This window comes from Phocoena sinus, chromosome X (genome assembly GCF_008692025.1).
Source record: "Phocoena sinus isolate mPhoSin1 chromosome X, mPhoSin1.pri, whole genome shotgun sequence".
In the NCBI taxonomy this organism is placed as follows: Eukaryota; Metazoa; Chordata; class Mammalia; order Artiodactyla; family Phocoenidae; genus Phocoena; species Phocoena sinus.
Window position 1 is genome coordinate 35,803,160 of NC_045784.1, and position 19,734 is coordinate 35,822,893.

At 51.4% G+C, this 19,734-nt stretch overlaps 1 protein-coding gene across 10 annotated transcripts in view; it reads right to left on the reverse strand.

Annotated features, from left to right (window-relative positions):
• Window positions 1-4,955: 4,955 nt before the first annotated feature.
• The window catches only part of BCOR (BCL6 corepressor), a 116,578-nt gene continuing 101,799 nt past the window's right edge, over window positions 4,956-19,734 (reverse strand). For 6 of the 10 annotated variants that reach the window (XM_032619359.1, XM_032619360.1, XM_032619361.1 and 3 more), the window contains 9 exons: window positions 17,080-17,340; window positions 16,383-16,727; window positions 15,459-15,784; window positions 14,869-15,123; window positions 9,833-9,999; window positions 8,490-8,635; window positions 7,935-8,012; window positions 7,575-7,731; window positions 4,965-6,122 (listed from right to left, as the gene is read on the reverse strand). In XM_032619359.1, coding sequence (XP_032475250.1) covers window positions 5,831-6,122; window positions 7,575-7,731; window positions 7,935-8,012; window positions 8,490-8,635; window positions 9,833-9,999; window positions 14,869-15,123; window positions 15,459-15,784; window positions 16,383-16,727; window positions 17,080-17,340 — 2,027 coding nt within the window. In that variant the 3' untranslated portion in view covers window positions 4,965-5,830. Of the gene's footprint in view, window positions 6,123-7,574; window positions 7,732-7,934; window positions 8,013-8,489; window positions 8,636-9,832; window positions 10,000-14,868; window positions 15,124-15,458; window positions 15,785-16,382; window positions 16,728-17,079; window positions 17,341-19,734 lie in introns of all 10 variants that reach the window. The other 4 variants (XM_032619367.1, XM_032619364.1, XM_032619366.1 and 1 more) reach the window with 2 other exon arrangements.

The following is a 19,734-nucleotide window of genomic DNA, read 5'->3' on the forward strand; positions in this document are numbered from 1 at the left end:
GATGATCAGGCTTGTTTCGTCTATACATACCTCCCCCTTCCCCCGCCTCCTGGATGATTTCGATGCAAATCCCAGATATCTTATCATTTCATCCAGAAATATTTCAGCATGTATTATTAAAAGATAAGGCCTCTACCAAAAAAATGTTCAGTGTTCCTATTTCCGTGTTTTTCACAAATATTTTCTGGTTTTAGTTTGTCTGTTCAAACTGGACTCTAAGATCCGTATTTTGCAGTTGGTATTTCTCTTAAATCTCTTTTAGTCTATAGGTTCCCCCCTCCATCTGTTTTTTTTTTTTTTCCACTTACAGTTTGAAGAAACCAAATCACATGCCTTACAGAGCCTCAATCTGGCTTTTGCTGAATGCATACCCGTAATGTCCTAACACGTTCTTCTGTCCCCTGTATTTCCTGTAAATTGTAAATAGATCCTAAACGTGCATTGTCCAGTATGGTAGCCACTTGCCATACGTGGCTACTGAGTACTTGAAATGTGGCCAGTCCAAATTGAAAAGGGCTATAAAATATAAATTGGATTTTTTTTAAAGTTTTAGTAGAAAAAAACAAAAGTAAACTATCTCATTAATTAATGCTTTGCATATATTGAGTTAAAATATTAAGATTAATTTCATCTGTTGCTTTTCCCTTTTTAAAATGTAGCCACTAGGGAATTCCCTGGCAGTCCAGTGGTTCAGACTCCACGCTTTCACTGCTGAGGGCCCGGGTTCAATCCCTGGTTGGGGAACTAAGATCCCATAAGCCGCGTGGCATGGCCAAAAACAAACAAAGAAAAAAAAACCCTCTTAAAAAAAAGAAACAAAACCCCAAAACACCTCTGAATAAAAAATGTAGTTATTAGAATATTCTAAATTACACAGGTGACTCACATATTTCTATTGGGCAGCGCTGGTCTGGAGGCTCATCATTAAGTGTTGTAACCTGGCAACACCTTACATTGGCTGTAATACTGTTGTAAAGCAAAACATTTCATGTAGGAAAGGCAGGGAAACGCTTCATTTTTCCTCCTATATTTGCCAGTTTCAAATGATGAGGTTTTCCCTATCATCCCTCCAAAGAGATCCATGAGTTTGTTTTATATATACCATTCATCATGAATTCATGGATTTGAACATATTTAATGTTTACCGTACTCCCCCCTTATCAATGGGGGGTACGTTCCAAGACCCCCCAGTGGATGCCTGAAACTGCAGACAGTATCAAACCCTATACCCAGGGGCTACGATACCGCGACGGTTGATCTGATGACTCAGTTGCCTACTAAGTGACTAACAGGCGGGTAGCATATACAGCGTGGATAAGCTGGACGGAGGGACGATTAACATCCTGGGCAGGACTGAGCAGGACGGAGCAAAATTTCATCATGCTACTCAGGACAGTGCACAATTTAGAACTTATGAATTGTTTCTGGAATTTTCCATTTAATATTTTCGGACCAAGGTTGACCGTCGGTAACTGAAACCTCAGAAAGCGAAACTGCAGATGTGGGGGGGTGGGGTAGGGAACTACTTTATATTCTTTGCAGTTATCCTCACCGATGCTAAAAAGCGGCCCATATTTATAGGGGCTTCTCCAAGTTGGCTACTGAGTCTGACACAGCCCTACCAGCTTATATTGTGCATGTCCATACTCCCTGCCAACTCTTACTGGGATCAACCATTTCTCAAAGGAACCTCCATTCTCTTTAGTGAGAAAAGGTATTTAGAAACCAGTCTGGGAGTTGGTGGTGCTCATTTCCATTAGTTATTATTTCTAAGCATTTTCAGTGGACGGAAGGAGACCTTTTTTTTTTTTTTTTCAATTCATCATGAGTGCATACTGATACTTCTAATTCAAGTTCAGGACTACACAATTTCTTTTTCTTTTCGTTTCTTTTTTTTTTTTTTTACCAGGGATCGAACCCACACCTTCAGCAGTGAAAGCACGGAGTCCTAACCACTGGACTGCCAGGGAATTCCCAAGGACTACACAATTTCTATTTAACCTCACCAATCCTATATTTGCATCTCCTTTCTCCCATGCCTAAAATCCCGGTTCTCAACCATGCCAAATACTTTTTGCTTCATCGCAGGACACAAACAGGACAGCATAACAATGCTGACACTATCGCCAAGGATAGGATTAGTGAAAATAATCTAAACCGTTTCTGTACTTTTTTGTCCTTGGGGCAAGGGATTATACAATCACTTTATTGTGTTTTAAAGTCACTTGAAGTGGCTCCTTTCCACGTGGTTACGCTTCTGACTGGATAGTTAAGGTTGGTTTCATTTTGCTTTTTGATTTGACATTGCTTTTGGTTTATAATTATGCAAACTCTAAAGTCAAATCGCTATTCTAAGAACATTCAGAGAAGTGAAGTTTCCACCCCTTTTCCTGGCACCTTGTTCTTCTTTACCCAGAGGTAACCATTTCTAAAGCAATTTAGAGCTAGCTCTCAATTCCCTGTACAGTTGCACAGTACCCACTATGCAGATGTACCACTGTTACTTCAGACAGGGCCCGGCTGATGGTGATTTGGGTGTTTTCACCCCTTTGCTGTTACACTCTTGGGCCAATTTGATGAGGCTGAAAGAGGAAGATGCCCAAGTGCACACAGATGATAAGCATATTAAGATCAGATTTGGTGGGAGTCGTAGAAAAACTCAAAATAACAGTGGCTTCGACAGAACTGTTTATTTTTCTCAAACATAAAAAGGCAGGCAGAGCAGGGCAGGGCTGGTATGGTGGCTCTGTGCCACTAGGTCCTCAGGCACCCAGGCTCCTCCAAATACACTGAGTGCTTGACTCCCATGCTTCATGGTCCAGGGTGGGTGCTGTGGCTATAGCGGTCACAACCACACTGTAGCCAGGAGGTAGGACCAGACAAAGGGAATGACGTTGACCTTTAGAGGCACCTTCAGGAGAACCATACTTCTACTCTCCACCTTGGTAAGCAGTATGAGCGAATCTATACCTGGGAGCCCGCTGCAGCCAGTATGACCTCGTTTATACCATATCTTCACTGCGGAGAGCTCCTCTACACCCAGCGGGTGCACTCCCTCTGCTCCCATTGTGGGGGGGGGGGGGGCGGGGGGCAGGTGTGCCTACACCTGTGGTACCTCCTCTTTACCCATGGGGAATTCCTTGACATCCGAACTTTTCTAGGCCATGGGCAGCTCATCTATACCCTGGGTCAGATACCCTAGTTATTCTCTGTCCACGTTTTCTAACACCCTGATGGTTCTTACAATAAATGTTCTAACTCAACAACAGCTCCTCCAACCGCATAAACCACAACCTTAAATGTCTCCTAAACCAAGCCCATTACTTACTTCCCCTGCACCCCTTAAACCTGTGGCTCCCACTTATTTTCTTGGCTTTATTAATAAAATGACCTTCATCCAGGATAGAACCTCAGTTGGTCTCGGGCCCCCCCCCCCCCCACCCCGTACTGCCAGCACAGACACAAACAGCCAAGTGACTTGGAGTTACTCATTGCTTTTATTCGGGCTCTTAGGAGCTCCTTGTTACCTACAGAAGTTCAGGCTCACTGGTATTCTTTCGTTTCGATCATTTCTTCAGGTCTTGCCATTTACTTTGTCTTTCTCTCCTGTTGTCTGAGATGACTTCCTAATAAACAATATTCTACAAACTGTGAACACTGGTTTTAACTCCGGTGTGGGGAATGGGAGGAAGGGTTGGCTTGGGATGACAAGAACCTCTATTTCTGAAATGCTGGGATTTTTTTTTTTAAAGCAATGAGAGTGTACTTGTTTATGATCAAAAAATTAGTAAATCAAGAAGACTGTTGGTTCCCTTTTGTCTTCAGGATACATCCCAAGCATCATTTGGTACTCACCAACAATGGGCTCTCTCTCAGCACCTCTGACACTGCTGGGTTTCCCCATTCCCAAACACGGCTCACTTTTCCCACCTGCCAGGTCACAGAGCTTGCAGGTCCCCTCCCTCTGCATACTTTACGACCCCACTCCAGTACATCATCTCCATGGCCCCTTCCGTCTACTCTGCCTAGGTGTTCTCAGGGTTCACTGCAAGACTGAAAAGCACTAAGGGCATTCTGACCCCAGGTGGACTCGATCCAAGGAATCAGATGATGGGCTAGAGGAATGTGAGTCAGGGATGACACCGGAACCACTGGATTTAAGAACAGTCTGCTGAGGTGGTCATCCAGGCGTCACCGCGATCACTACTGCGTCTCATTACCCACAAAGCTGAAGACCCAGTGTTGGAAGGCTGGTCAAGTCACTAAAACTGGCCAGCATGTCTCCCTAACCCTTCTTACCAGCAGCCAGTAGAGCAGGAAGATGCCTCTACCCCGCTCTGCCTTCCAAACCGACCATTCAGAATCCTAGCGGCAAGGGAGTCTAGTGGTGTTCAGGTTTCTAGCCTCTGCAGTGAAAGAAGGAATTAAAAGGATGTAGGATGGAAATTGATAGTACCCAACAGGGATACTGCTGTGAGAAGTAAGAGCAGTAGAGTAGCTGAGTGGTCGAAACTACGAGCCTTGACTACTGGGCCAAGGGGGTTTGGACTTCGTGTTAAAAGGTAACAGAAAAACACGAGGTCTGGAGGAAGAAGTGACGCAGTGAAAGTCCCGTTTCTGGAAAAAGTATTCCTGAAGATAAAGGGTTGGCCATGACGAAGCTACTGTAGTCCATCAGGGTCGAAGGCAACGTAAGAGCCTACTAGGGCATCAGAGGAGACAGGGTTGAGAAGAATCTGAGAAACGTTAACATATATGTCTATGAATTGAGTTTTCAGGATAGAACTTCAAATTGTCTTCAGAGTCTCACCCCCCTGAAATCCTCTCGTCCGTTTCAGTTCATAGAGACTATAAGTTGCCCTAAAGTCATCCATGGGGAACCGATCACCAACACCGCTTTAAAAAAGATTGTGGCAACAGTAATGTTTCAGGGAAGTACATAGGAAACGAGGTACTTCAATTTTCTCCTTTCCTCAACAGGTTTATTGCCTTTTAAGAAAATTTTTGTAAAATATAAATACAAAGGCAGAGAATTTACTTACAAAGTTAAAACACAGATTTCAAACATAAACACACAATTCAGAAAATTTTAGTTTTATGTACAATTTCAAGCAACCTCAACATATTATGTTAGTTTTCAGTATTTTACAGGGTACAGAAAAAAATAGCTCAAAGTCTTCTTTAAATAAGAGCATAAAATGTTTAAACATATAAACAATCCGGTTTGATGCGTGAAAACTAATTTCACAGCTTTTAAATTAGGATATAAAAGTTTCATACAATTAGTTGTTGTGTGTGGATATGGTTTGAAGTTATATTACACACTACTGGATCACATCCAATAGCATTGACCTGGCCTGAGCAGGTACTCTGTAAACAAAACATAAAGTTACAACGTCGCCAAGTGCCTTCCCCGAATTCAACCCCCCAAACCAACCACACGGTTCTGACCACACTCTCAACAGTTATGGCCTCTGTCGTCGGAGCTTTGTACGAAATTAAGTCAAAGTGTGGAGCTCCTTTTCCTTATTTTTTTTTTCTCCTTAAAAAAGAAAAGAAACAATTGTTCCGAGTAAAAACAAACATATCCCAAAGCATGTGTGCATTGAAAAGTAAAGAAACATTATAACAACTTCATAAAAACTGACTGAAAAGTTTAAAAAGAAAAAACATGTTTCTAAGTCCTTCCGACTGGAGTCGTGTCTCTTATATAAAGAAGAGATATTTTCATATGTAATAGTGTCCTTTCTTTACAGAAATAGTCGTATTATGACACATATGAACAAGGATTAACACTATGGCACACTGTACATGGCGGGCCCCGGCGAGCTCACCAGTAGTCGTCTGAGTCCATGTCGCTGGGGTGGAGCCACTCCATGGATGAGCCCAGCAGAGTCTGAAGCTCGTTCGTGAACTCCACCAGATCTAAGAGCTCCTTACTTTCCGGATTAAAGGACTCCAGGTCTTTGGGGCAAGAGAATAAGAGACTTGCTGACACTTGCCGGTAGAACTCGGCCTCCGCGATGGTGACAATCTCTACATTTGGGAAATTGCAGCGGAATATGCGGGAGGACATTTTCAATTTCTTGAGCGTGTCTGACAGCAACAGCCAGTTCCGAGGCCTGCACCAGAGAAAGGACAGTGGTTTGAGTTTCCGGCAAAATGAGAAGCGCTCCCAACTATGAACTACCCGTCTCCTGGCGGTGAAAGGGCCCGTTACTTCCACTTTGATTACCCCACCCCCACCCCACTTCTCACTGTCCTTAGAAGATCTACTCCTTTTCAAATTTTATTTATTTATTTATTTAGTTTTGGCTGCGTTGGGTCTGTTGCTGCGCACGGGCTTTCTCTAGTTGCGGCGAGCGGGCTTCTCACTGCGGTGGGTTCTCTTGTTACGGGCTCTAGGCTCGCGGGCTCTAGAGCGCAGGCTCAGTAGCTGTGGCGCACGGGCTTAGTTGCTCCGTGGCATGTGGGATCTTCCCGGACCAGGGCTCAAATCCGTGTCCCCTGCATTGGCAGGCGGATTCTTAACCACTGCGCCACCAGGGAAGCCCGGAAGATCTACTTCTGGGGGTGGGGGGGAACTCTGGACTCGTGTGCGTGTGTTAAGAGACCATCTAGGGCGGATCAGCCAACTTAGACAAAAGAAGGAGCAGTGTCCCTGGAACGAGCCTCGTTGCAGGCCACCCCGGTGCTGCCCTGGCTCTGGTCACAACTCAGGTCACCCCTCTCCAAGTAGGTGCACCCCGTTCTAGTCACTGGGGAAAACCAGTCTGTATGCCAACCCAAGGGAGATGGCAAACGCCTCTTTGATCTCTCCTCCCCTCCGGCCCTCACTCGAGGTCACCTGGCTTTCCCTTCCTTTCCCACACCTCCAACCTGCCCCTCAATGCTTCCGGGAGTGAGGCTCTTTCGAGAAGGGAGGTGGTACAATCCTTCCTGGTACCCTGCCACGCCTTATGATCTCCACCCCGAACAGAATGTCACCACAAAGGCAGACACGTTCCCAGCCTCAGAGTCCAAGGAGGATGCTACTCCTTAGGCACCGGGGTCAACACACAGCAGAGCCAGGTCTCCTGACGTGTTCACTCCGAAGGGCTGGTCATGGGGCACAGCGGCCCGACCGTGGGGACAAGACTCGATCTAAGCAAATCTGAAGACACATAAGATCCCAGGTGCCACATATGGCTTCCTCTAATCTTATACGAGAAGAGGGTACGTCAGTATCGTCCCGTGGACCTCACGCGCCTTGGAAGGCCCCTACGGTAGCCGTTTGGGGAGGATCCCTTCCCCAAGAGTTTAGCGACTGAAACGGTGCAATTCCAGTCACTGACTCCCGTGTCCTTTGGGCCCTAGGGGTGTGTTCCAATGAAGACAGTTTGCTGGGGAGCCCTCCCACCCCCTCACACTTTTCTGGAAAAGTTCTACTGCATTATGTGAGGTCAGTGGACACTTGGTGAGGAATTCACTCACCCCCCGACCCATCCACCTTCATCTGCTGAAGGGGATTTCTAACTCCTGCCACCCCATAGAGCAGCTGGGCTGGCTCTCGACCACACGCCGGCCACGCTCACCCCTGAGCGACGGACACCTGGACGTTGTAACATGGCAGAAGGGGGCTTTCGGAAAATTCAAATTCGAATAGGTCACCATAGGCCTCGTCGCTGTCATCCTGGTCCTCCGGTCCTGGGGGATTTGCTAAAACATCGTAACCACTTTCATCATCTGGTTCTAACCGGGGGGCAAACGAGAGAGAGGTCAGTAAGCTGGAGCAAGATTCCAGCTGTTCTCCAAAAAGGACCCTGGAAAAATTATTTCCCGACTGAGCCCTGCTCACAGCACCACCACCCCCCGCAAGCCCTCGCCCGCGCCAGAGAGCAACGTTCTGTAACTCGTGCACATCCCGCCCAAATGAAACGGACAAGGCTGCTCACCACACACGGAGCTGCCGTAGAACTCCCAAGAGCCACTGGGGTCATAGTCATCAGGAACCTGCAGGTCGTTTAAATAGTCTGGAGAGAGAGGGGGAGAGAGGGAGAGAGAGAAACAAGATAACGCCTGCTGGCAAGGGGCAAATGCTGCTGGAGCTCGGGAACATCTCACGCTGGGGCTGGTGTCACCTCCCGACAAGTCCCACTGCACACGCCCTCCAGGTACCTGACTGAAACCTACCCACGCGTCCACCCACCTCCCTGAGGGACTGCCCGCCTCACCGCCCCAGCCTGCCAAACAAAAGCTAGCCTGGCTAGCTAAGAGTTTTCCAGCCCTCCCTTGCCAAACTCAAAGTATGTATCTCTTCTTTGACAGACTAACGTTAGGCCACTTTTCCCAGTAAAGCGTCACTTAGGGTAAACGGGGGGGGGGGGGGGGGGGGGGGGGGGGGGGGTGGGGGGGGGGTGGGGGGGGGGGGGTAGGGGGAAGCCAGGTGGAAGCCTGTGAAGTCACCGTCTAGATGCCTGAACGAGACCGTTTCTTGATCCCCGTCATACCTGTTAAGAACTTCTCCAGAAGTTCGCTGTGGGTCATTTTCATGATGGTTCTACCTGAGTATGTAGCCAGGGTGGGATCAGCACCATAGGAGAGGAGCAAGCGGACAATTTCGAGATGATCATTCTCGACAGCATCGTGGAGAGGCCTAGGAGAGGTGCGGGGGGGATTACACCTGTGCGCGCGACGCGTGCTTCTAGCGACGCAGGGCCAAATCGAGCGTGTGCAGCCAAGCCTTGTAGGCGCACTATTTCACCGAGGAGGCGAGTGTACGGTCACTGCCATCCCACGTAGGGAACGGAGGCACTGTGACTGGCCCGTGACTCCGTTAGTTCAACACATAACCCTTTACAGGACAGGTGAAGGGACTATCTATCTCAGGCCTAATTCTTACATGCAAATCTCTCCTAATGCACGGCCCGAGGAGGAACTCGGGCCACGATGAAAACGCCTACAATGAACTCAAATAGTGACAGACTGTAAGAAGATAACTTACGGCGGGGTGGGGGGAAGAATCCCCGCATCATGGAAGCCAATACGACAAGCAATCGTTATACCATTACAAACAAAACCCCAAAAAAAGTGCAGTTTGTAAAAGAAACTAGGGGCAAAGTGGAACCTCTCCTGAAACCAACTTGGAGATGAGTGATCAACCCTCACGCCCAGAAGCAGTCGACAGGCAGGGCGAGTTCTCAGGAGGGTACAGAGTCCTCCTGCCTGTGTCCGCTGGGGTCAGGAGCGCTGTCCGCAGTCCCATCCAGAAAGAATGCTGTTTGGAAACCACGAACCACCAAAATACCTTTCGGTTTTGCTAATTTTATGACTGTCAGGAAAGCGCCAGTGCCCTGCCTCGTGGTAGCATCCCAGGCACAACCGGGAAGATGCTTGGGCTGACTCAGACCTGGGCCTCTGGCCAATAAACCGAGGTCAAGGGCAGAGTGGGGGCCAGGCCCGGGGATGTGGGTGGACACGGCAGGTCCTATCAAGCCAGTCGCCATCGGACCCGTCTGTGCTCCTGGCACTTTCAACTCACGTATATTTTAAATATTGTGATTCAACAGACGCTGGTGGGGAGTCCAGGGTCTTAAAAGAGAACACCCCTGATTACTCAGGCAGGCCCAACATTTTCAGGGACTTCTGCCCCTGAAATAATAGCGTCACAAAGTTTTAAAGTTCTATGGAGATTTGCCAGAAAGATCTGTCCGATTCCATTCTAGAGGACTCCGCCATCAGTGTGCTTACGTGGCACTCGCTCTCCGTCTTCCCTTCTGGGCTTCCCCGCACACCCTGAGAACCACTGCCTATGCCCCAGCGGGGCCAGGCCAAGAGGAAGACCGCCACTGACCTGGTTCCATCCTGGGCACTGCAGTTGACATCGGCGCCATATTCGAGGAGGTGTCGTACAATGTTGAGCCAACCCCTCGCACAAGCCTCGTGCAGGGCGCAGTAACCCGCGTTGTCGCGGTGGTTCACATCACAAATCTTGTTCTCCAGGCAGTACAGGACCACTTCCTACGGGGAGAGGAGAGGAGATACCATCAGACCACCATACAGTGAACCCTGCAAGGGTGACCTCTCCATAGCCTGGCGGTGCCCGCTTTCGAAGGCATACATCCGTGGGTCCAAAAGCCCACCGTGGCGCCGGCAGGCGGCAGGCATCTCGGTGCGGGGCAAGAGTGCGTGCGAAGGGCTTGGAGATGCAGACAGTGTTGTCTAAGGCTCTGCTGCACCGGTGGCCTGGCCACGGGCAAGTTACCCGTGAACTCCTCCAAGCGTCCATAGGGCTGCTGAGAGGACGCATTCGGATAGCGTTGAAAGCCCTCAGCCCAGGGGCCGACGTGACCAGTACAGAGGTGTCACGGCTGCTAACATCTCAGATGACACATTGCCAAGCACAGACCATCCTCACTTGATGGGTCCGTTCAGTCGGTGGCAGTGGATGATAACACAAGTTTAGATAAAAGTATGGCTGACCAATGCTTAAAGAGAGCTTAAGTCAGCCAGAGAACATTCCCCAGCTTAGAGAAGGAGGGACACCCAGGTCAGCTACATCCTCGCGCCCCCTGTTAAGACCCCAAATCAGAACCTGGGCCTCAGACGCTCTTGTTTGTATGTTAAGTAGAGTTAAAGAGAAGCGCTCTCTCTCTCTCCATCTTCGAGGAATGACACAAAATGCTTCCAATAAGCCCACCCTGTATTTTGCCTCACTCCAGCCTCTCAGGGCAGAGTCAGTCTAATATTTTCATATTTACTCAAGTTAATGACAGGAACCTGATATACCACATGCTGCGACCTCCACATTTTAAGAATCAAATAAAACGTTCACCCTCCCCCGCTCCGAAGGTGTTCTGTGTCAACGCTGTGCGTTACAATCACTGTTATGAATCTTATTTCTTTGGCTTGTTAAAATATTAACATGGGCCACTCCCAGGAAGCAGAGCAGTAATTTATTCAATGTTTTATCACCTTAAGAAAGTTTTCAAACACGTCAAAAGCATCTGCCACCAGAAAATACGTTATACTGTTCATACTGGTTGAGTCATGCCCAGCAGAGAGCTATCAGGTTCTGAGAGCTGGGAGTAGGCAGCACTTGCATGTGGCCCAACACATGGTCTGCTGGGTAAGGGGGGATGGGATGGGGTCAGAGCAGGCCTCCTTGTGACATCTCTCCGGTAACTTATCTGTTAAACCTAAAACGGGGGTCATTCTAGCCGCCCGTAAGTGCGAGATGGGTTCTGTGAAACCTTTTATGCCCTTCGGAGGACATGCCAATCAAAGGTGGCCACTCACTTGGGAGCGAACCAGAATGTTCCATTTGCTCACCACGTGAACCTAATGGGGCATGCTGGTAAACCTGGCCGTCGGTGCCCTGTTACTTCAGGTCACTGCGGCAGCTCCCTTCCAAAACAAGAGGAGGAAGAGAAAAGGCACGCCCACGAATGCGTTTCTCCGCTCAGATCCCAACCTGCCATAAAGCCCACAATCCTCTGGGCTCCCAGGCCACCTGCCCAGAGCCCTGGTATCCAGGATACCGCATGAAGCTGTTGCTCTTTCAGCAGGCCCTCACTAGCCAGACTTGAGTGGACGGCTGCAAGCTAATGAGTTGTGTGCCCCAGCCAGGGAGAGGCCCTGTCACGTGGCTCTGGGATCAGGTCTGAACGCCACCAACTGCTGTGCACAGGTCAATTTACTCAACCCGGGGTTTATTTGCTGTGACAATCATGGCCTTCACCTGGAAACCTTCACCACTACTAGGGCCGATTCAAGGGTACCTAGAAACGAAAGGCCGTCCAAGCTGATGTTAGGTAAGACAACTCTCTTCTCCTCCTGGAAGATGGCAGCAAAGGCAGCAGTAGCCCCACGGCCAGGTCAGACTTTTTGCCACGGGCTGTCCTAACTCAACCACGTTGATACCACGTCTTCTGTCATCCACAGGAACCCAGGAGATGTCAGGAAAGGAAGGTAGTACTATCCTCCTCATTCAACACTTGGAAACTGAGGCCCAGAGATATTAATTAAACCCCAAGTTCAATTAACGTGAAGTACTAGACCTATAACTCAGGTCTTTGGTACCTGGGCAGCTGGGAAGATTCAAAAGGCCCGAGAGGGCCCCAGTTAGAGGGATGCAATCCAGCTGTGACGAGCATCCCACAGGCCTCCTCCGTTGGGGGTCAAGTGGGCTAACAACACTCTCCTCACCAGGAGGGTGATGGCCTCTAAATGGATGGCGACCGTCGTCACCAACAGTTTCCCTAACTGAAAGGTGAAGAGGCGGGGCGAGTCTATCTACGCAACACATTTCTTGGTTTATTTTCTCCGCTAGAAATAAATGGGAGCGTTTGAAGGGCAGCCCACCCATTCCCAAGCAAAATCAAACTGCTCTTGTTGGACAACTGTCTGTTAAGCGGCTATAAGCCGAATGCCATTACCCGCAAAATGTAACCATAAAGGCCATAAACCCGACGTTGTTAATTAATTAAATGCCTCATTAACGTTTTAAAAAACATGATTTATTCAATTCATAGAAAATTTAACCACCACCGCTAAAGGCGCAAGCACGTGGTCGCACGCTGGCGTTTAGCCTTCTTCCCGGGAGGGAGAGGTTTGAGGTCTCTGGCCATGCAAGTGATCTATTTAACGCGGATCTGAAGCCAGAGTGTGTTTCTAGACTTCCAGAGCCAGATTATCACGACATAAAGCTCAGACAGCCTTTATACTGCACATGGTATCTTTGGCTAAGCAGAAGAAAACCACCAAGAATGCTGAAGACAAAACTTCAGGAAAACCCTCCCAAACCACACCCTTATCTGGTTAAGCAAACTGTCCTTCAATTTTAAAAGGTTTAAGTCGCCCCATCTCCCAACTGGGCCATCATCCCAACATTTAAAATTCTGCCCGGAGAAATCCCAGAGAGTTGGATTCAAAGTTGAAAGCGTTCATCTACTTGTCACAATGTCCAGCATCAAAATTGGTGATCTGTGTAATCTACATACTGAAATTTACATTTGAAGAAAAAGAACAAATCCGACCATAAACATTCCCAAGGCTTCCCGTGCAATCAAAGGCCAGGTAGCCTGAAAAAGTATGGATCTAGTGCCCCTTGGTCCAGGCCTCAGATCCACCAAACCGAAACGGAAACTGTCTTAGAGGACCAACGAGGGTCTTTTGAGGTCTCTGGTCCCAAAGGGAGACTGCTGGAAATGATGCCAAGTTCACAGGTGGGGCTAGGAGCCCCGCCCTCCACGGCGGGTGCAGGAGCACCCCGCGCCCCCCCCCATCTCCAGCATTTGCTGGAAGCGGGAATCTATTTTCTCAACCTAACCCAAAAGTTGGGGTTAGGGGGCTCCCCCCACACCTCCAGCGTTTGCTGGAAGCAAGGAGTCTATTTTCTCAACCGCGGGGGGTCTAGCTCAGCACTCTGCAACGTCTGCTCTGTCCTCCTAGGCGCTGCTGCTCTCAGCTCTTGGGAAACCAACTGCGCACTCCTTGGACCTCACCCGCAAGTGACTGCACTAACTACCAGAGAGTGCTCTCTAGCTAGCGGAGAGGTCTCCAAGAGACGTGTAGATATAAACAACAGCACATTCAACCAACAACAAAAAAAAACACCCCCAAACTAAGCATAGCCCTAGAGCTTCCAACTTCCCGCCCACAGTCACGCCTTAGGGCCAAGGCAGGCTCACCTCGAAGGGCTCACGGCACTATGGACAGTGGCGGCGGGCAGGGGGCGACGGGGGAGACGGGGGACAGGGGCACAGAGCTGGCTGAGGGTGTGGGCGCCAGGGCTCCGGGCCAGCCTGGGTCCTGCCACCCCAGTGCTCGTCCACACCTCCACCCTCGGCCTGCTGAGCCGCGTTTTACTGTCACCATTCAACTCCCAGAGGGCCGATGCCAGCACAAAAAGATGCCTTTGCCCTGTGGGCTATTACATCACAATTTCTACTGACAAGTATGGTGGGGGAACTGCACAGGGCAAACGGAGTAATCTGTCTCACAGAGGTTTTGAACTGTAAAAAGGGCAACTCCAACGTGAGCCAGTCTTGGCGAGAAGCGTGGTGGGGAGTGGTGGGCTGTGTAGCACTGCTGGATTGCTACCTGTACGGGCATCAGCTAACCCCTCTGAGGCTCAGTTTCCTCACCCGAGAGCGGGCTAGTACTCGTTACTCCCACGTGAAGATGTTAAAAGGGTGAAAGGAGTTACTACAGATCACACGGGCTTAGAAAGATATCGGCTATCTTTCTGTCTATGTTGTTCTAGCAACAGAGACTATCGCTGTCATCAGCCGTGCTGGGTTGGGATACAGCGGTGTGGACAGGGAGTTCTGCGCAAGGCTCAACCCCCGCCCATCGGCCCTCGGCTCCTGTGCCCTCTCAGAAAGAGACTGCTCAGGTCTGCCCCACTCCCACCCCTACTCTGCACAGACACTTCCCACCCGCTACCCCACAGGGGCATCACCCCGCCCCAAACAGCACAAGTAACCCAACAGAGCTAATAACTACTCTCTCTCTTGCTACTCAGGATCCAAAAGGGCTCATTAAAATTCCCCTGGTCGCCAAGCCCTGGGTTAGGTCAGATTTTATATCAGAGATAAGCGAGCCGGACTGGCCGAAGCAGCCTACCTGCCTGAACGTGAACGGAACATCAGAGAGGCCTGCCTTTCTTTTCGCACCACGACTGAACAAGCCACCGAAGAGCCGGCAGTGTGAGCGGGTGGGGTGTGGGGGGGGGGGGGGGGCGCGACACAAACGTCCCGCTGGAACGCCCAGCCCAGCCCGCCACGTGGCTCTGAGACCCGCCCCCCATCCCCAGCCAGTGCGTCTCCCACCCAAGGAGCAGCAGCCGGCGGATCCTGAATCCGGGGCACCCACAAGGATGCTCACCTCGTAGCCAAGCCGGGCGGCCCGCTGTAGGAGGGTCTCGCCCGCGTTCTTATTGACAATAAGTCTCCGCGCTTCCGGTGGCATTGGGCGGGACTGGGTGGTCTCTGGAGGGGAGTTCGAGCATGTCAGCTGCGAGGCCTGGGAACCTGGTAGCAATTGCTGCAAACGGTCCAAGGGCTTCTGGTCCTGCTTGGCCGGCGAAAGATCATAGTCGGAACTGGGCTCAGGCCGCTTTCGAAATCTCCGGACGGTCACCTATCACGAAACCACGCAGCGCACACATTTCAGGCTGTCCTTCCACCGCCCCGCCTGGTTCCCCTCCTCCCTGAGTTACGAACCTGAGTGGAGGAAAGCACTTTTCCTCCTCTCTGTCTCGGGGAGGCGGGGTGGGAGGAAGGGGTTGCATTTTTACTAGCTGGAAACTTCACCACCACCCAGGAGACAGGTCCCCTAGGAAGGGGCAGTGACGTTCTGGGGGGATGGGTTCAGGAAAAGGAAAGCTTTGTCCCCAGAAGCAGAGAAGTAGGCAGGCGGGATGTGCTCGCACAGGCCCGGGGGGCGGGGGAGAGCCAGGGGGCAAGAGGTAGTACCTTGCCATCGGCATTGTCCACGTAGTAGTCCCCTGGCAGTGGCAAGCCCCGCCTGGGCTCCTGAGGGATCAAATGCTTGGTTTTGCACAGTCGCTTCCCGGATGGTTTCTCGCTGTTGTCGGTGTATTTCTGCAGCAGGGACGTAGCCTGGCAATCCTCTTCTACGTCCATGCACACCACATCTGTCTTCTGGCTTTCTTTAACTTGGTCATGTTTGGTAGGCAGTCCTGAGGCTGGCGTGCAGCTTGGCTGAGTCTGCTTTCGGCCGCTTGCATTGGTGGATGAAAGGCCCTTCGCGGGCGGAGAGCCGGAGAACACAGGCAAGGCTGAATCCACAGGGGGGGGAGGGCGGGAGGCAGGGGGAGAAGAAGCGGGCGTTACACAGTTGTAGCCAGTGAGGAAAGAAAAGCCCATTGTTAGCACTGATCATTGGAGCGGCTTCAGTTTTTAAAGATACACCAATTATGTTTTCAAGGCATTAATATTTTAATGATCCCACATTCAACCGGCAAATAGGTTAACCCACGAAACGCCCAATGGCAAGTTGCTTCAAAGGGCCGCAAGAGAGGGCAGAAGCCAGCCCTTCGTGCGCTCCCCGTCCCCACCCGTGGGGGGCCTGGGTGCTCGGGACAGGGCGACCGGGGACAGCCTGAGGCTGGAACGAGGACGCTGACAAGCGCCCGGGGTCACCCAAGACTTCCCTTCCTGCCCAGCCGCGGGCTGGGTGATGAGGAAGCCGAGCTCCCGCCTCGCTGTACACTCCCCTAAGGAAGCGTGCAGGCTGAAAGGACCTCACGAAGAAAACTCCCCGCTCGCCACACGCTACTCTTGTCAACTTGGATGGCGCTCAGGTCCCCTCCAGGGCCGTTTCCCACAGAGGGCGGGTGATCCACCCTCCAGGAGCGCCCCCCGCCCCGTGCGTACCTTGTTCATTGTCACTGCGTTTAACTGATTCCTCCAACCAGCTTCTGTTGCTTTTGGCCTCTGCCCTTTTCCTGCCAGGTTTCTCTTCGGAGATGCTATTGCCCTGGGGGGTGACCGCAGGCTGAACCGCCTGGGTCACTTCCTTCCTGCCCTGCCGGCCAGGTTTGCTCTCTGCTGCCGACACCTGCTGCTCCCACCGTTCTCTAAGGTGCAGCAAGTGGCGTTGCTTTTTGGGATGGAGCCCTGTTAATTCAATGCACACCTTCAGGTTGGTCAGCTCACTATAATGTGGCTCTTCTAAGTGGTTAGAGGAACTGTTTGTCATTTCCCTCTCAGGCCAGTCATCTAATGGAGAAATAACTACAAATTAATGAAGAAGCCCCCGGGGGGGTGGGGGGGAACAAACTGTCTTACACATCACTAATAGGGGTGGGGGAGGGGAGGGGTACGGTCACTGTGTTGGCTGGAACTTGTCACCAAGTCTCGGGAGGGGGCCTACTTGCCTTTGGCCATCTTTGGGCTCCAGCCCCGGCACCTGGCTTTGGGGAGGTGGGGGCGGGGGTGGGGGGGTGGGGGGGTGGGTGGGGAGGTGTGAGTGGCTCCCCCCAGGGCTCCAGGGTGGGACTGGAACTTTCCACTGCTCCGCTCCAGGACTTCCGCTGGGTGCCCTGCGGGCCTGAAGCCAAACCGAGCTCACCTTTGGAGACCCGTCTCCGCTTGGCTTTCAGCAGAGAGTCCTCCGGGAGCTCTTCCACAGTGGTCTCGGTGTGGTTGCTGTCGCCAGAGACCTTGTGCTTTCTGTCCAGCCGGAGGGTGGGGCTGCGTGGCACGTCCGGGGCCGCCTGGTCGGCGGGGGGCTCGCTGGCAGGCTCCGTGTCCATGAAGTACTTCTCCCCGGGAAGATCTCTGTCCTCTGGGGCTTCGAAGGGGTCGTGTTTGTTTCCAGCACTATACTCGCCTAGTGGAGGGGAGACAACCCGGAAAGGAGGGAACAAAGGTCACCAGGAGCAGGCAGGACCCCCATGCCCAAGGCAATCTGCTACCAACAGACCCTCCTTTGGAGGCCAGGGGCCTCACACGCAGGAAGCACAAAACCCTCAGAAAGACAACGTCCCAAAGGAAGGGCAGCTGAACACAACCAGCAAAGACAGCAGAAAATGAGGCGTGTAGCCCACTCACGATTTCCCTTCCTCCGGTTCACAGCTGGAGCGGCAGTGACTCAAGGAGAGGCACCTAGATGACCCTTCTGTAGGCACATGAGGTAACTCCCTAACTGCCTAACTCTCCAAGGTGGCTTACTTTTCAACTGAGGGTGAGTGACCTCACAGTAAGAGCCAACCAATCCAGGGCAGAGCTACAAATTACTATGGAAACAGCTGCTGAGGTCATCATCTTCTAATAAACAGAAAAGGCTGATGTCATAACGAGACCAAATGTCCCCCAAATGTCATCTACACAGAGATAGCACCAATGTTCACTTGGGTCAGCAGGGGCAAAGGTGAAGAAAGAGAGTAAGGAAAGAATGGTGGGAGGCTGGGAAGATGGGGAGACCAAGGGAAGAGGGGCCTGGCAAAGCTAAGGGAAAGGCTTCCTGGTGCACACACGAGGGTCAGGGGCAATTTCAAAGAACTCAACCAGATTGCTACAAGTCCGTCTGTCCCCTTTCCACACCCGTGGGGGGAGAAGCATTTCACTGCCATCAAGGGGCTGCTCCTGTTTCCTGTCCAGGAAGAAGGCCCTCAGTGACACTAGGCACACCCACAGGGACACCCGTCACCCCACCTGGCACTCCTCCACGCCTTCCTTCCCAGGCAACAAGCATCTAAGGACATTTCAAAGACAAGACTCCAACCCCCTTCATGGGAGGGGGGCGGGGGCTAAACTGCTCACATCCCCAGCCCCGCCCCCCCCGCTCCACCTAGCATCCACTTGGGGCTTTTCCTCCAATCACCCCAGCCTAACATCACTCCTCACTTTCGCTCTAGCCAAAGAAACAGTTTAACTGCTTTGCTAGTCACATCGCTTCTAACACACGAATAATTCCATAAGGATCACTGTGGGGGTGGGTGTATGAGTTTGGTGTTTCGTTAACACCTGAGCTAAGCCCCCGCAGCCCCCGTTTTCCTAGACGAAATCATGGACACACCCCTCACATGCTGCTAGCATTCCTCCTCCTCTCCCTAGACCACTTCAAGTACCACTCCCACTTCTGCCCAGCCGGCCGGTCCCCTGATCAGCCTCTCTTGGGGGCATTCCCAGCATTTAATGGCAGTCAGTTGTGGGAATGAACCTCACCCTGGCCTTGGCTGGCCTGACCTGTGTTCTCAACGGTGGAACCCACTCTTCTCCAAGGGTATCCCAGGGTGGGACAGATCCCCATCTACTCTTGCCAGAATGGTGGAATCACCCCAACCGCGAGGGTCTCCTGTCACGGCAGCAGGAGAGACCCCAAACTCCTGGCCTGTGCTTACGGGTGACGCAGCCCACGCTACCGCAGGCCCGGTGAAGAGGGTGCGCTGCAACTCTCACTCCGGCTGCTCTGTGACCCTCTTAAACACCGGGCAGGAATGGCGCCGCTTTACAGCTCGGCCCCCTTCACTTGTAAAGTGGGAATGTTACTGCTAGCCTCCTCCCAGGGGTGGGCTTCATAATCACGGGCCGGGCTCAGCACAGAGAGAGGCTGGAAAAATCCCTTTAACCAAAAGACACCAAGACCGCCAGACCAGCCTGAATTTCAGGCCTGAAATGTATGAAATTTTAAGAGGTGAGCCCTCCTGGTTACACCGTTGGACCTCTCTGGTCCAATCAGCCTTCCCTAAGAGCTCCGTGGGAGGGGATCCATGGAGGAATGTAAGGGCTACCTTAAGAACCCCCCGGGTCCAATTTTAAAGTTTCTTTTTCCAAACTGGGTCCATCCACCCTTCCCCCAACCCCAGAGCCTTTTAGGGCAAAGATCTCAATTCCCCTCAGCTAAGGCCCCCCAAGACCTTACGCTAGTGTGACCTTACCCAGGCCAGTAATAACCCTGAAGGACACCCACCCCGACTGCCCAAGATACCCATGGCCACCAGCTATGGGGGAGAGGCTCCGTGTCACTTGGAGCTTCTCAATGACTGTTCTAACCACGACCCACAGGAGGATTACCCTTGAGGGCAAAGGAGATGGGGAGATAAACAGATACACGGGGATCCTAACCATCGGGCTTTGCCATCATTGCTACTTTTGGCCCTTCTGAAAGCGGGAAGCCACGTGCCCTTGGTCACCCAGTCTAAGTAAGATGTGAACGTGGCTGTATTGTTTGAGGTTTAATGCTCGCTCCCTGAAGCACGGTCATATGACTCACAGCACATAT